General features: G+C 41.1%; 1 protein-coding gene across 3 annotated transcripts in view; it reads left to right on the top strand.

Moving 5' to 3' along the window:
• The window catches only part of MAP3K13 (mitogen-activated protein kinase kinase kinase 13), a 125,785-nt gene that overhangs the window by 65,870 nt on the left and 44,641 nt on the right, over nt 1-15,274 (top strand). For 2 of the 3 annotated variants that reach the window (XM_037027635.1, XM_037027634.1), the window contains exon 2: nt 13,168-13,730. In XM_037027635.1, the coding sequence (XP_036883530.1) occupies nt 13,253-13,730 (478 nt within the window). In that variant the 5' untranslated portion in view covers nt 13,168-13,252. Of the gene's footprint in view, nt 1-313; nt 325-13,167; nt 13,731-15,274 lie in introns of those variants that run through there. The other variant, XM_037027636.1, reaches the window with a different exon arrangement.

Here is a 15,274-nt window from a genome sequence, read left to right as displayed (position 1 = left end):
AAAGAGCCTGTCCAGGTCATTCTACCATTGCCTAGGAGAGCCTGAGGACTCTGCCTTCAGAACACCTTTGGCAGATCTCAGTATTAGAGATGGGGGACAAAAAGCTCAGGTTGGTCCCCTGTCCCCCCACCCTGCCTGTGGTAACTGTTGTACTGTTTTCTGTGTTTGCGGTTTTGTCTTTTCTATAAGCAGGTTTCATTCAAATGGAATCATACAGTATGTAGCCTTTGTGTTTGGCATTTTTCTCTTACCATTGCACTTTCAAGAGTCGTCCCTGTTGCTGAGGCTACAACCTTGTAGTCTCACTTGCCTTCTTGCTGTCATGTTAGTGGAAGTTGGTAGGGGAACAGAGGAACCTTGGATAAAATGTTGATGTTCAATCTACCATGTTTAACTAGAAATCTTATTTAACAATTTTAGAAAATAAATCAGCAAATGTTAGTACAGAGTGAAGTCTTCCAATTCTGCAGCTGAAATTAAACTTATTTGAGGTGCCAAGAAGACAGAGAAACCATTAGAAGATTAGGGAGTCTTGTTTATAGTAAACACTCAATAAAATGCCTGTTAGTTTGATTTGAATCTACAACCCCAAAAGAGAGTGTTATGTTATCTCCAGTGTACAAATGAGGTATTTATGTAACTTGTGGAAGACTTCACAGCTGGGACACGGCAGAGTTAGGGCTCAAATCAAAGAGGTCTTTCTGACTTGAAATCCCAGATTCTTTCCCGTAACAACACATCATGAGCATAATGCAATCACCATGGGGGAACAACTATTTATACTGTATTGAGCTTCATTACTGCCAGGTTCACTACAGTTCTGGGAGGAAATTTGGCATAATGGTTGGTTATTCCCAACGAGATTTGCTCAGTACGCTGCGCATGGCCAGCTCACTAACATGTTGGGCATCACCAGAAGGGCTTTCCTCTCTTTAGCCCACAACCAGGGAGCAGTGACATTCAGAGCAAAGTTCTGGGAAAGAGGATCTGAAGTTGGATCAGCAAGAACAACTCAAATGGTTCGAGAGATGTATGTCCTATCTCAGGGGTGCAGCCTGGAACTTTTAAAGACCCACTGGTGTTAAAGGAAAAAGCTGATATATATAAAATTGTTGTGTACAAATTCTGGAGTTCCAGGCTTTAAGAATATCAGATGAAATTTGAAAGTGTTGCAGAATAAACTTTTTTAAATGTTACTTTTAAATTTTGAAAAAGCATTTTTTTTACCTCAGTTCATTAATTGATGGGATTAATGTTGGGTTCCATGCTAGATGTTGGGAGAAACAGCACTAAGATAGTTTCCACCTTCAGCAAGCTTCTCCTCTAGTGACACATGTGCTGTAGAGATAATTTACAAATCAAATGTTGGTGATAAAATAAAGGCATTAAGGTTTAATATAAGTTCAAAACAAGAATAACCCTTTAATGCACTGTGAAGAGAAGCAAGTTATGTTTATGTTATATCCATTCCTTTTGGAAGTAGAAGTTGCAGAAAACAATGATACCCCCTCCAAAGCTATTGTCTGAGGCAGGGTATCACTCCAAGGACCTCTGTCACTTCATAGGTTCTTCAGGTGCAGTTGTCTCTGCTTGTCCTCACTTTAAGGGTATTGTGACTGCAGTTTGCACTATGCTTTTAAAAACAGCCAGACATTATATACATAAACTTGTAAACAGTTATTCAGAACCAGACAATTAGGAGAAAAAACATTCTCACACCACCAGAATAGACATCATAAAGCCCATGTACCCACCCTCAGGGTTCATTTGCGAGAAGATTCTTCAGGCCTTGGTACAAGACCTTTGAACAAGCTTATCTGGTTTCCGAGTCCGGGACAAAGTATAAGGGCATATTCATTATTCAAGCCGATTTACTGACAGATATGAGAAGTGATGGCTAATGAGTCAACTAGTGGCTGTATACCAGACACTGAGACAGAAGGAAATTCAAATTAACTAAACAAGTACAATAATAAAAATTATTAGCATTTCAAAAGGATTTTGCAAACAGATTTATCAGTGTTACTCCAAGTGGTCACTTTTATCAGTGGGAAATTTTAAATGTTAGCTTTTTAAATAATTTATATGCAACTCTTTAGGAACACATGTACTGAAAACTTATGTGCTTGTAATGAGTTACAATTATAATTTCTGAAAGGAAGCAGCTAAATATGTCTTTAAATTCCATCCTCCGTAATAGTAATCTTTTTGTATTGAGATACTCATGCTGTTTTCTATCACAAATAGTTTGTTATTCTGCATTTATTTTTCTTTTTATTAGAACTGTCTTGTACATTTACAGTTTTTAACACTTAGAATAAATATTTAATATTAATTGATGTTCTCTTGTCATCCTCATTTTGGAGTGAAAGGACGTATCAAGGACCCTTTAGTAGTCTGCAAATTTCAGCTGTATATTGGGAGTAGAAATGGAAACTATACCAATGAATAATTAAATAATGGGTTTGGATTACTCTCTAGCACAAAGTCACATTCACATTCCAAAACAGCAACAAGAGGTGAGAAAATTATTGATCTTTGTCAATTTCAAATTCCTATTCTGGGTAAAACTCAAAATGTTCATCATACGTTTTCTAGACTATCATCTTGATTAAATCATTACCTTAAAGAATTAACACTTAGGGCCCTGGCTGATGTGGCTCAGTGGATTGAGTGCTGGCCTGTGAACAAAAGGGTCGCTAGTTTGATTTCCAGTCAGGGCACGTGCCTGGGTTGCAGGCTAGGTCCCCAGAGGCGGACCACACATTGATGTTTCTTTCCTTCTCTTTCTCCTTCCCTTCCCATCTCTCTAAAGATAAATAAAAAGAAAAATACAATTAAATCTTTTTTAAAAAAATTGAAACTTATGGCCCTGGCCAGGTAACTCAGAGCATTGAGGTTTGTCCTGAGAGGCCCAGGTTGTGGGTTTGATCTCCTATCAGGGCACATACAAGAACCATGAATGCACAGATAAGTGGAACAATGAATTGATGTCTCTCTCTCTTTCTCTTTCAAATCAATTAAAAATTATTTTTAAATTAAAACTCAGGACTGCTTCTGTGAACAAAAACAACACTAAGGAGAATTGTAAAAATCTAAAGCAATAGAATCTTTCACTAACATGGTTTTAATCACTTCACTATAAAAATTGGACATTGTATTCAAGCAAAGTGTAACCAGAGACATTGAAATTAAGAACAAACTGACAGTGACCAGAGGGGAGGTGGGGAGGATGATGGGAAGAAAAGGGGGAAAGGTTTTCAGGAACAACTATGAAGGACAGATGGACAAAACCAAGGGCAGGGGGTGGGGTCAAGGGAGGGAGGTGGGGATGACTGGGGTGGAGGGGAGTGATAGGGGAAAAATGCAGACTACTGTACTAAAACAACAATAAAAAATAAAATAAAAATAAAAATTGGACATTGGATCCAGAGTCTAGAGTTCCTTGCTCCTCCTGGAGTTTTCTTCCTGGTTTTCTGTAATATAGTCTTCTCTGGGAAATAACAAGAAGTATTGGTAATTTGGCAGAAAATTCTGGTCCTGTTTCTTCTTTCCTCCATTAGTCTTCCCCTATTTTTTTTAATATATTTTATTGATTATAGCATTACTGTTGTTCTATTGCCCCCCTTCATTCCCCTTCACCCGCATACTCCCTCCCCCACCATTCTCCCCCCCTTAGTTTATAACCACGTGTCTCAAGTTCTTTAGATTTTGTATTTCTCCCACTATTCTCGCCCTCCCCCCTATCTATTTTCTACCTACCATCTATGCTATTTTCTGTGCCTTCTCCCCCCTTCTCTTCCTCCCACCCCCCCGTTGCTAACCCTCCATGTGTTCTTCATTTCTATGGTTCCACTCCTGATCTAGCTGTCCTCTTGGTTTGCTTTTGTTTTAGGTGTGGTTGTTAATAACTGTGTGTTTGCTGTCCTTTCACTGTTAATATTTTTCATCTTCTTTTTCTTATATAAGTCCCTTTAGCATTTCATATAATAAGGGCTTGGTGATGATGAACTCCTTGAACTTGACCTTATCTGAGAAGCACTTTATCTGTCCTTCCATTCTAAATGAAAGTTTTGCTGGATAAAGCAATCTTGGCTGTAGGTCTTTGGATTTCATGACTTGGAATACTTCTTTCCAGCCCCTTCTTGCCTGTAAGGTCTCTTTTGAGAAATCCGCTGACAGTCTGATGGGTACTCCTTTGTAGGTGACTGTCCCCTTATCCCTTGCTGCTTCTAGGATTCTCTCCTTCATTTTGGTCTTGGCTAATGTAATTATGATGTGCCTTGGTGTGTTCCTTCTTGGGTCCAACTTCTTTGGCACTCTCTGAGCTTCCTGGATTTCCTGGAAGTCTATTTCCTTTGCCAGACTGGGGAAGTTCTCCTTTATTATTTGTTCAAATAAGTTTTCCACTCATGGCTGTTTCTTTCCCCCTTCTGGTACCCCTATAATCCGGATGTTGGAACGTTTAAAGATGTCCTGGAGGTTCCTAAGCCTCTCCTCATTTTTTTGAATTCTCATTTCTTCATTCCTTTCTGGTGGGATGTTTTGTTCTTCCTTCTGGTCCATTCCATTGATTTGAGTCCCCATTTCCTTTCCATCGCTATTGGTTTCCTGGACATCTCCCTTCACTTCAATTAGTTTAGCCTTCATATGTTCCTCTAATTTGTGACTATAATCAACCAGTTCTGTGAGCATCCTGATAAATAGTGTCTTGAATTGTGCTTCTGAGAGGCTGGCAATTTCTCGGTTGCTTAGAGTTATTGGCTCTGGGATTTTGAGTTCTTCTTGCGCCCTCTTTTGGGCTGTTCGTGCCTGTTCCATAGCAGGATCAGAGCCCTAAAGTGTTCACTAGAACAGGGCAACTAAGTCGCTGGGTTGTGACAGTGTATGTGAGGGCGGGGTCAAAGAGGGACAATGGCTTCCTGTCTGCCGCCTGCCGCCACGTCCCCCACCAGCGCCGCAGCCACCACCATCACCAGGCCCACGCATTTCATTCCACTGCACGCGAGTGTGCCACCGCTGTCAGCCCTCCACTACTGGGTTCGCCCCCTGGGGCCTGCGTGGTCCGTCTCACTGTGCGCAAATGTGCGACCGCGGTCAATCTGCCCCACACCCCGACTGGTTCCTGGCTGCCTGCGTGCCTAGGTCGGGAGATCTGTCCCGCCCGACCCTGCTCCGCTGCTGGCTCCGCCTCTCTTACCGTCCCCATTGAACGGTTCGTAGTTGTCAGACTTCCGTATAATTCAGTTTTCTGGTCTTTGGGTGTGTCCTTGTTCTCCAAACCTTTGTTGTATTCAAACTTGGTTGTGGGAGAAGGCACAGTGTTTCCACCTATGCTTCCATCTTGGCGGAAGTCCTTCTCTTCCCCTAGTTTTTTTGCCTTTCACCTACACTAAGACTGTGATTAGGAGCTTCAAGGAAGTATAATTGTGAGCATAGCAAAAATCCAATTGCAGTTTAAAAATTCTCCATAAACAACTGTTAAAACTACTTAGGTATTTGAAAATCATTCCTTAGGCTCTTTCTGATGATTTTAGGTACCTGGTGATAGCCCCTTGGAAAATCCTTTTTTAAAAATCACTGTTTTACCTGGCTGGTGTGACTCAGTGGGTTGAGTGCCGACCTGTGAACCAAAGGGTCACCTGTTCAATTCCCAGTCAGGGCACCTTCCTGGGTTGTGGACCAGGTCCCCAGAAGGGGGTGCACGGGAAGCAGCCATACATTTATGTTTCTCTCCCTCTCTTTCTGCTTCCCTTCCCATCTCTAAAAGTAAATAAATAAAATCTCTGCTTTAATTTGGTCCTGACAGACCATCATTAGAATGAGCTGTGCTTAAATCATTTCATCTACAGGCATTACTGAAATTTGGTACTAGTAAACTTGTTAGTTTAAAGGAGGCTATGAAGCTCTAGGCATTTAGCTCTTCCCCACGTACAAAGGGAAGCCACCGTTTTTATTAATCTTCACAGCAACAAAAAATGTGTTGATATGAATAAAGCAAGTACAGCTGTGTTGTCCAAAAGGACTTTATCTAATGATGGAAAGGTTGTACTGTGCCCTGCCCAGTATGTTTGCCACTAGCCACACGTGGCTACAGCGCACTTGAAGCATACTGGTGCATCTGAGAAACTGAATTTTTTATTTTGTTCAATGTTAATTAATTTTAACTTACAAAGTCACCTATGACTAGAAGTTACCATATTGGACAATCTAGGTATAGGGTTTAATGTTAAAACAGAGTGAAGTAAAACCTACAAAAAGCAGGCATATTTTAGAATTCTCCACGTATTTTTATTTGTTGCTAGGAATTTTTACTTTTTATCCTAAGTATAGAACTGAAGTTCAAGGTAAGATGTGAGCCTAGTCCATATTTTTCTTAGACCTTTCTTAATTAAGTGGAAGCCCATTATAATACTGACCGTAGAGTGTTGTGACCGAGAGTCCTGGCTGGGACTTAGCCTCAGCCTCTGGAAGGGGAGTGGAACTGGGTTCAACTCCTGTCTTTACCACTGAGGAGTTGTAGGCCAGTTATTTAAACTCTGTACCCCAATTTCTTTAGTAATCAGGGGTAATAATAGTGCCTTCTCAAAGGAATGGTATGAGGATTAGAGAAGTTACATAAGAAAAGTGTTACATTACAGCAGTGAGTGGCAATAATGTCAGTAAATGTTAGCCATGTTATTTATGTGTTCCTTATCACATTGCTGTGTGTGTGGCACACACATGTAAAATTCTCCCATCCAAAAAGTAGATTGCTTCATATTATATCAGGTCCCGTACTAGGTGCTGAGGCAGGATAGGAAGGAAAAGAAGAGGGATAAGAGGTTCAGAGATAAATAATAGTTGGATTCTACTCCTAGTAAATTTATAAACTCATGAGAACGAGTTATTTCTCTTGAAATATAGAAGTCAGGACTCACTCCTTGCTCCTTCCCATTCTAACAATCTATAATTCCTTCACTCCTAAGCAACACCTGAAAAAACCATGCAAGATGGCTGAAGGACCCTTGGTACCTACTTGCTTGCAAAGTACATGTAGGACTTGCCCAGGAACAGTCTAGGCTATGCAGCTTTGTGGGAAATTCCAGATATATCACTGGAAGTCTGTTACTGATGCTCTTCAGTAGCTCTATTATACTAAGCTGGCAATGAATTACTTGGTTTTAATGTATGTAGTATATAACATAAGTGCAGAATAGATTCTATTCATATCTCTACTTGAGTAATATTTTACCATCCAACTCCATAATCCAAATACTGACAATTAATTTAATGGGGGAAAAAAAACTTCCATAACATAACTTCATTCAAAACTATTTTCACTGCTCTCTCATTTACTTAGAGTTATGAACAGTACAGAGTCACCCAATTCTGCTTAAGAAGTATGCTTACATCATCACCTCATGGCAGGCATATATTTTAATAGTAATAGTTAGCATCAAGATACTACATCATAGCTTAAAAAGCACTTTCACATCAATTAGCTCATTGAACACTCACATGAATCTCATGCGGAAACCCATTTTTCAGAACCCATGTGTGGCACGCTGCCTCCACACAAGTATGTAATCATAATATGGATGTCACTTACTTTTCATTGCTGAGCTGCTTTTTTGCAACATATTACATGATATTGATGACCTCATGGATGACCTAAGTGTAATAAACAGTACTTTAAATATTCAGGGGGAAAATATTCCCCCATATTTCAGCCTAGGCAAAAAGAACAGATTGTCCAATGGATACCAAACTGCTAGAGAACCTATGACAGACACCAGACTTCAAGTTTTCTTACCAAACCCAGAAATCCAGAAGCCAGAAATAGACCTCTTAGCAGCTGAGGCTCAGCTCTGCAGTTGCATTTCCAGATTCAGCCGTTACGTCTCTGCCTTCAGCAGCAGGATCTCCACGGGTGGAGTGCTTAGGGCCAGGTCCACTTTCTGGCTCTTCCTCTGTCGTGAGTTTCATTCTCTTAGCCATGATTGTTCCACCACTTTTCCTGTGTGAATATGGTTCTTACTAGTAGAAAAGATAAAAGCAAAATAGGAGTCAATGTTTGTTTCCTCATTATCATCTGGTTTTTATTCATTTTTCTTTTCATTTTGAATTTATAATCATTCTTAAACATGTTTGCAAACCTCAGCACACACTGATAATTAGGTTTTCCAACAATATCCTTAACATCTCATATCATTTGCAAATGCAAATGCAGGTATATATGCAAATGCAGGTAAATTGGCTCATTAGTATATATGTTTAAAACAAAGATTTGGATCAAAAATTTCTGATTAAATAAGTAGTACATACTAATAAGAGAAATTTAGGAAAATAGACAAAATTTAAAAGAACAGTAATAACCATTGTTGACCATTTAAACTAGTTTTTCTATTTTCTTATAGTGCTTATATAATTATTTTTATACTTATTAATATTTGTATATATAAGTGCAATATGTCTGTATTTTATTTTTTAAGACATTTTTTTAAAAGATTTTATTTATTTATCTTAGAGGGGAAGGGAAGGAGAGAGAGAGAGACAAATATCAATGTATGGTTGCATCTCATGCATCCCCTGCCGGGAACCAGAAACTGGCCTGCAACCCAGGCATGTGCCCAAACTGGGAATCGAATCATGATCGTGAGGTTCAAAGGCCCGCGCTCAATCCACTGAGCTACACCAGCCAGGGCTTTTAAGACATTTTAAGTGAATTTATTTAGTTACCAACTTTCTTCATATGGCAAGTCAGACATTGGTCAGGAAATGTTGATTCTGTTCTGGAATATTAACACTAAAAGTAGTTCACAGCATGGGGCAGAAATAGGTTTACACTTGTTCCTATATAAAATAACACAATAATTAACAAATAATAATAATACAAAAATAAACTTTGTGTTTCACGTACTTGCAACTGTAAGCCTACTTTTGTCCCACTATGTATATTATTTATTGTAGGTTAACCTTTATTTATAGAGGTTATAGAGAAATCATTTCCTTGGTCAAGAAATATGTTTAGCCTTTGATATAAGTCATATTTGAAGCCTCACAAGTTTCTATTTCTTGATAAGCTTATAGTTAAAACTCTTAAAATGAAGCATCTTTACTTTATTTTAAAGCCTACATTTTAAACTTACTTTAATTTTAATCATGGTTGTATTTATTTATAAGTATCAGTACTCAGAAGGTGATCCATCAACAAGGAGAATTTGCCTTTTTGTCATTTTTATTTTTTGCTGGCTCCAGTTTACTTCAGTATTATTAAACATTCATAGTCTTAAACAAAAATATAGTTATATGGTAAGCACTGAATCAACATTTTTGAATGAATGATTGTTGAGTGAAATGTTATAAAAATATGAGATGAGATAGGCAAGTGGATTTGGTTGATGTGAGGTTATTATTATCCTTTTTAAAAAAAAGATTTTACTTATATATATTTTAGAGAGAAGGGAAGGGAGAAAGAGAGGAAGAGAAACATGTATGTACTTATCACACACCCCCAACTGGGGACTTTGCCCACAACCCAGGCATGTGCCCTGGCTGGGGATTCAACCAACGACCTTTGGTTTGCAGGCCAGTGCTCAGCGCACTGAGCCACACCAGCCAGGGCATTACGCTTTCAAATAGAAGTGTTAGCAGATGCCTCAGAGTTATGAGAGCCGGTTAGGGGTAAAAGAGTGACTGTAGGCCATTCTCTTGATCTGATTTTAAATCATGTACAGTACTTATAACTTAATTTCATTAAAAAGCTATCGATTTTTTTCAAAATTCAAATCAAGATCTCGTGACAGACTCAATCCTGGAAAGATAATTTTGTGTTATTACTATGAACAAGTAACTTAATCCTAGTTTTAAGATGGGAGTGATGCTCTAATGGCAGAAATCTTTACTGTGCTCTAAGTACTACTGTAAGAATTTTAAAGAAATGACCAAAAGATTAGTGTGGCAGGGCTATGTTTATTTTAAGGCAAGAACATCCCAAATGAAGAGAAGACACCTTGGCCCTGGCTGGTGTGGCTCAGTTGGTTGGAGCATCGTCCCATAGACCTAAGGAGCACAGGTTTGATTCCCGGTCAGGGCACATACCCAGGTTGTGTGTTCTGTCCTCCTCTGGGACATGTGTGAGAAGGCCGCCAACCAATGACTGTCTCTCTCTCCCTCTCTCTCCCCCTCCCCCCTCCTTCTCTCTTTCTAAAAAAAAAGCAATAAAAATAAGTCCTCAGGTGAGGATTAAAAAAAAAGAAGACAGCTTGGGAAGCACCTATCATCAATCAAGAAATCTTAGCAATAATGCTTAAGTTAACATTTTATTTCATTTTAATCATACTGAAAAGTTTATCTAGGGGGGGAATTTTCCAAAATTCTTGATTTACTCATGTTTCTAATATAATCTATTATAAAATTATTCTCAATTAGCAATATTGGAAATTTGTGTTACATGATAAACACAAGAATTTGAAGGCCATATGGCCACACTGCCTCTGCCATTCCTCTTTCTCTCTGTGCCGATCCATCTTGGCACGAAGCCCAGGTAATTTCCAGAATTTGGCAGTGCCCTGGCAAGTGCACAGCTGCTGCTGTCTCCAACTCTTGCCTACTAATTTTGCATACGCCACTTCCTCCTCTTGGTGCTGAGAAAGTCACAGGGTGTGGGGGGTGAGCCTAGAGGGCAGATCCTGTGGTCTGGGCAGGTTTGGAGCCCCTGGGGTGGTGAGGAGAGGTGGGCAGCAGGTCACCACACCTGCAGCCCTGCCCACCTTGCCTCTTTACCCCTCTGCTCTTCCTCATCTTTTTCCATTTGATTCTCAATGTTTAAAAAGTTTGCCTCATCCCCTTTTTGTCCCCTCCTAATAAATACTGGCTTTGAATCTTCATGAATTAAAAGATCCAGTCAGCGCCCCTGAGGGTACCAGAGCTAAATGTGGGCAGGGAGAGAGGACCTGAAAGGGCAGAGACAGGCAGTGGTGGGGGGGCTGCTTGCCTTCCCTTGGCTCCCACGTGCCAGCTCCTTCACTGTGCAGTGGCGGAGTGGGTGTGCGCCACACGCAGGTAAAATCGAGATATTTTTATCCTCCCGCACTCTTCTTAAATGAGGCATCAGCAGATCATATTTGAATATAGTCATGGTGATGATTTCTTTTCTTTTGTTTTGATGTCTCTCCATCTCCCTGCCTTTGTTGGTTGAGAGTGACTTGGTGCTCCCTGAGCAGAGGCAAGCCTCTTTATGCACACCCCGAGGGGTCCCTCGCCTCCGCCCACTTCTGGAGGAGGGCTCAGTCACCAGTGGCCGTGTGGCCTTCCGCTGCTCTGTCGACAGGGGCAGGGTCACCCCTCTGGGTAGGTGAGTGCCCCTGCTTCCTGGGGAGGAGCTTTAGTTCTAGAGTAACACTGTGAATTACTGTTGCTTTTGTCATCAGTGGTCAGGTTATCGTGGCTATTTGTTTCTCTTATCTGAGTAAATGATCAGACTAGGGGGAGAACGTGGGGTGAGGAAGAAAACTCATCCCAGATCTGCCACTAAGTAGTTGTTATATTGAGCAAGCCTGTACTATCTCTGAGATTTGCTTCTTATATGTAAAACAAGCCAGTTGCATTTTATTCCTTGAAGGTCCTGTTATTCCTTGATCTCTTCAATGTCAAATTGAAAGTGATGACCATGCTGAAGCTCTCTTCTTCGGACTCATTCCCAGGCCCAATGGGAACAGGTCCACTTTGTGTGCAGCTCTTAGAAATGGGAAGAGATTACAAAACAAACACATGTTTTTCTAGCTTTTTGTGTATGAGCTCATTCCAATATGATGTCATCAGGGAGAAACTCAGGATAAAAATGAACAGAAATTTACCAAGAATTCATATAAAGTCCTACAGTTTGATTCAAAGAAACAAATTGCACAAATAGGTGTTTGGCTGAAATTCACATATACATTTGGGTATTTGCATTATCCTCAGGTCTACTGTGAGCCAAGAGCATAATGGACGCCCTGTGCCGTATAGGATAACCACGAGTCCCCACGGCAAAGGCAGACTGGAAGGAACTGCTGAGGCAGTGGCCAGGCCAGACAGTCTGATGTCAGCAGTCTTCAGAGAGATCAAAGGCAGAGCAAGGTTGGAGAGGCCAAAGGCAAGACACAGCTCAAGGTTGTGGCAGGAGATCAGCAAGAAAGCAAAATGAGGGAGTTGGTAACGTCAAAGCTTAGAGATAAACACAAATGATGGAAGTGGGGAGGGTGGGGCCAGAGGAATGGGGGTCCATTCCGCAAACAGGTATTGCTGTACCAGATGAATCCAGTTTTTCTTTTTCTTTCTTTCTTTCCCCTTTTTACCAACCTTATATTCCCAGGCAGCTGTGCCGTCCCTAAATTTCTCCTTGACGCAGAATTTAAGTTACTTAACCCCTTACATGGCCTGGTTGTTTCTGCTTTTCCACCTCTCCGCTTCTGCTAACGAATGCTCTTTCTTGTTCCTCCCTGACTTCCTTCTTTCCCTCTGAAACATACCTTTTTTTTAAAGGTTCATCTTAAGTCTTGCTTCTTTCCTTCAGCCCAAGTTAACTACTCCTACCTCCATTATTGATTCTCTTCTTATGGCTCTATGTAACAGAACGTGGCACATTTCTCACGGTCGGGGGGCGGGGCGGGGGGAGGCTGGCGGCAGTCAGGAGGTGATGCCCTGGGTGTAATTATTAACTCCTTAACTAGTTTGTAAGCATTGAGAGGAATGAGCTGTGTCTTACACACTCTGCGTGGTACATGAGAGAATTGGGGAATAAGCAAAAATAGCCTGGCCTTCAACCCTGGCTGGGTAGTGTTTAGCACATACCTGTCTGTAGGCCTTCGAGTCCTTCCCTGAAAAACAGGATAATGGTTCCATGCTCTGGCTTCCACACACAGGGGAGCAAACGTCTAGATCAAGATCAGAGATAACAGTACTTTTTAACCTATGAAGCACTCTAGGAAAGGAACAGGTTATTGTAAGAGGTGCCATCATGTTGTCTCCTGGGAGTAGATGCTCTCCTACAGCATGACTTGTCATCGCTACAGGGCAGCGCGCCACGTGCATACCCACGGCTGTTTACGCCATTGCTGCAGCGCTTTCATGATCACAAACAGGAGCGCAGTAGTGCTATGACTGCGGAAAGGGTGATCTCACGTCCTCCTCCTGTCTCCCCAGGTTTCCGAGCCCTGTCCCACGTCAGATCTCCGTTCGAATAGTGCTCTGAGTGCCGTCTCAGCACCACGGGCACACTCATGGCACAATGGCCGGCCCTCAGGAGCACCTGAGCTGCTCCTCCTCCCCGCGCGGGCCCCTGAGTGAAAGCAAAACCTTCAGTGGACCACGAGATGAGCTCGCCCCGGTGGGGAGCCACCCGTCGCCCAAGCTCCCTAAGGACCAGCCAGAGAAGGGGGCGGCGCAAACAGAGCTAGCGGAGGGCGTGCACAGCCCCGCGGCCACCACAGTGTTGACAAGCGTGAGCGAGGACTCCAGGGACCAGTTTGAGAACAGCGTCCTTCAGCTGAGGGAACAAGATGAATCCGACGTGGCTGTGTCGCAGGGGAACGGCAACACTGCAGGTGGAGAGGCCATGAGCGGAACCGATGACGTCAAGATTCAGTTCAGCAGCTCCAGCAGTGGCGGCGGTGGCGGGTTTCTTGAAGGCCTGTTCGGATGCTTAAAGCCGGTGTGGAATATCATTGGGAAGGCATATTCCACTGATTACAAGTTACAGCAGCAAGGTAAGCGATAGCATGAACCCGACGATACTTCTTGGACGAGCATGCCATCGTCTTTAACTGAATGACCTTTGACCTCTGGGGGAAAATGAATACCTGCATCAATTTCCCATAGACCTTCTGAGTGGAACAGATGCATATCCAGTTGGGGTGGTTTTGGTCGAAGCCCACGTTTTATGGTTATCCAGTCCAGCGGTGTCCAAAGTAGAATACAGATAAGACAAATCCATGCTGTTATAAGGAAGAAAATGTTGGAGCTTCTGTTTCTTTTATACCATCATTTTAAATTTCTATTTTTGTGCATATTTTATATATAGCTGGTATTTTAATAAAGTCATGTAAATATTCTCTAATTAATAAATCACATAATATTTGCAATTTAAAATTTTTTCTAATTGAATGTTTATATAATCAAAAACTCTGATGGCCTCCAGGCTAACCCAAAACCAGGCAGAAGCCACGTGGTACTGCCCAGTGATTGCAGGCCTGCCTTGGGTTGCAGGGAAAGGGGTTTTTTCTTACAGTCAAAGCGCAGAAAGTTCACATTTTGAGGAAAGACAAAGTATCTTACCATTCTGGAGGAGTATTATTATTTTTAGGTCCCACTGCTTTTAAAAAAGTAAATTTTTAACTCTCATCATTGTGTAACTGTAAATTTCTATATCCCAATTCAAGCATTGTGATTTTGAAGTAACAAGAACACCACAGGGCCCTACTGTTCTTTCTAACTTCATTTATATTCTTTAAAAAAAGTTTTACTTCTGAAAACAAAAGTAATATACGTAGAAAATTTGGAAAATATAGGTAAGTCCCTCCAAAAAAGTTAAAATAATCTGTGATCTCCAGTGTCCTGAGAAAAACCACCATTCATGTTTTTGGTATATATCATGTTAGTTTCTTTGTATGTATACGTGTGCCCTTAAAGAAGTCATACTGTTTTCCACTTCATAATATGAATATTTCCCATATCCTCAAATATACTTCATCAGCATCCTTTGTAATGGCTGCATAGTATTAAATTGTGTGAACAGGCCAGTATTTATTTAAGGAATCTTCTGTTTCTCCACAATCTGTTGGTTGTGTGTAGTGATTATAAGCCACACTTCAGTGAACATCTGTCTGTTACTTAATTTCTGCTCAGACCTTTGCTTATCCCTTTGGGTAAATTCCGAGGAGACGGATGCTTGGGTTCACAGGGTTTGTTGCTGGTAAGGCCTTTGATCTTTGTAGCCTTGTGAAAGGGAATCAGTTGTTATGAGAGCTCTCACTTTTTAATTTTGGAAAGGAAAAATATGGGCCAGAAGTAAGGTTCTGTTTTATTTATTTTATAACTGAATGTTGGACTCCATAGCCCTCCCTTAAAAATATATTTATCTCTTTTTATCAGGACCATTCACACTTCTCCACCACAGCCAGTCGACACTGGTTACCATTAACCACTTTCTCATACATTCTGTTTTCCCATTTGTGAAATACTTACCCTAAACCAATACCACCCTCTCCCTCTATACCTCTTATCCAAAGGTACATTGGGATTCACTGGTGGA

Source organism: Sturnira hondurensis, unplaced genomic scaffold (assembly GCF_014824575.4).
Source record: "Sturnira hondurensis isolate 20B ecotype Veracruz unplaced genomic scaffold, ASM1482457v3 Scaffold0019216, whole genome shotgun sequence".
NCBI lineage: Eukaryota > Metazoa > Chordata > Mammalia > Chiroptera > Phyllostomidae > Sturnira > Sturnira hondurensis.
The sequence above is the reverse complement of the archived record's forward strand: the minus strand, read 5'-3'. Positions and strand labels throughout refer to the sequence as shown.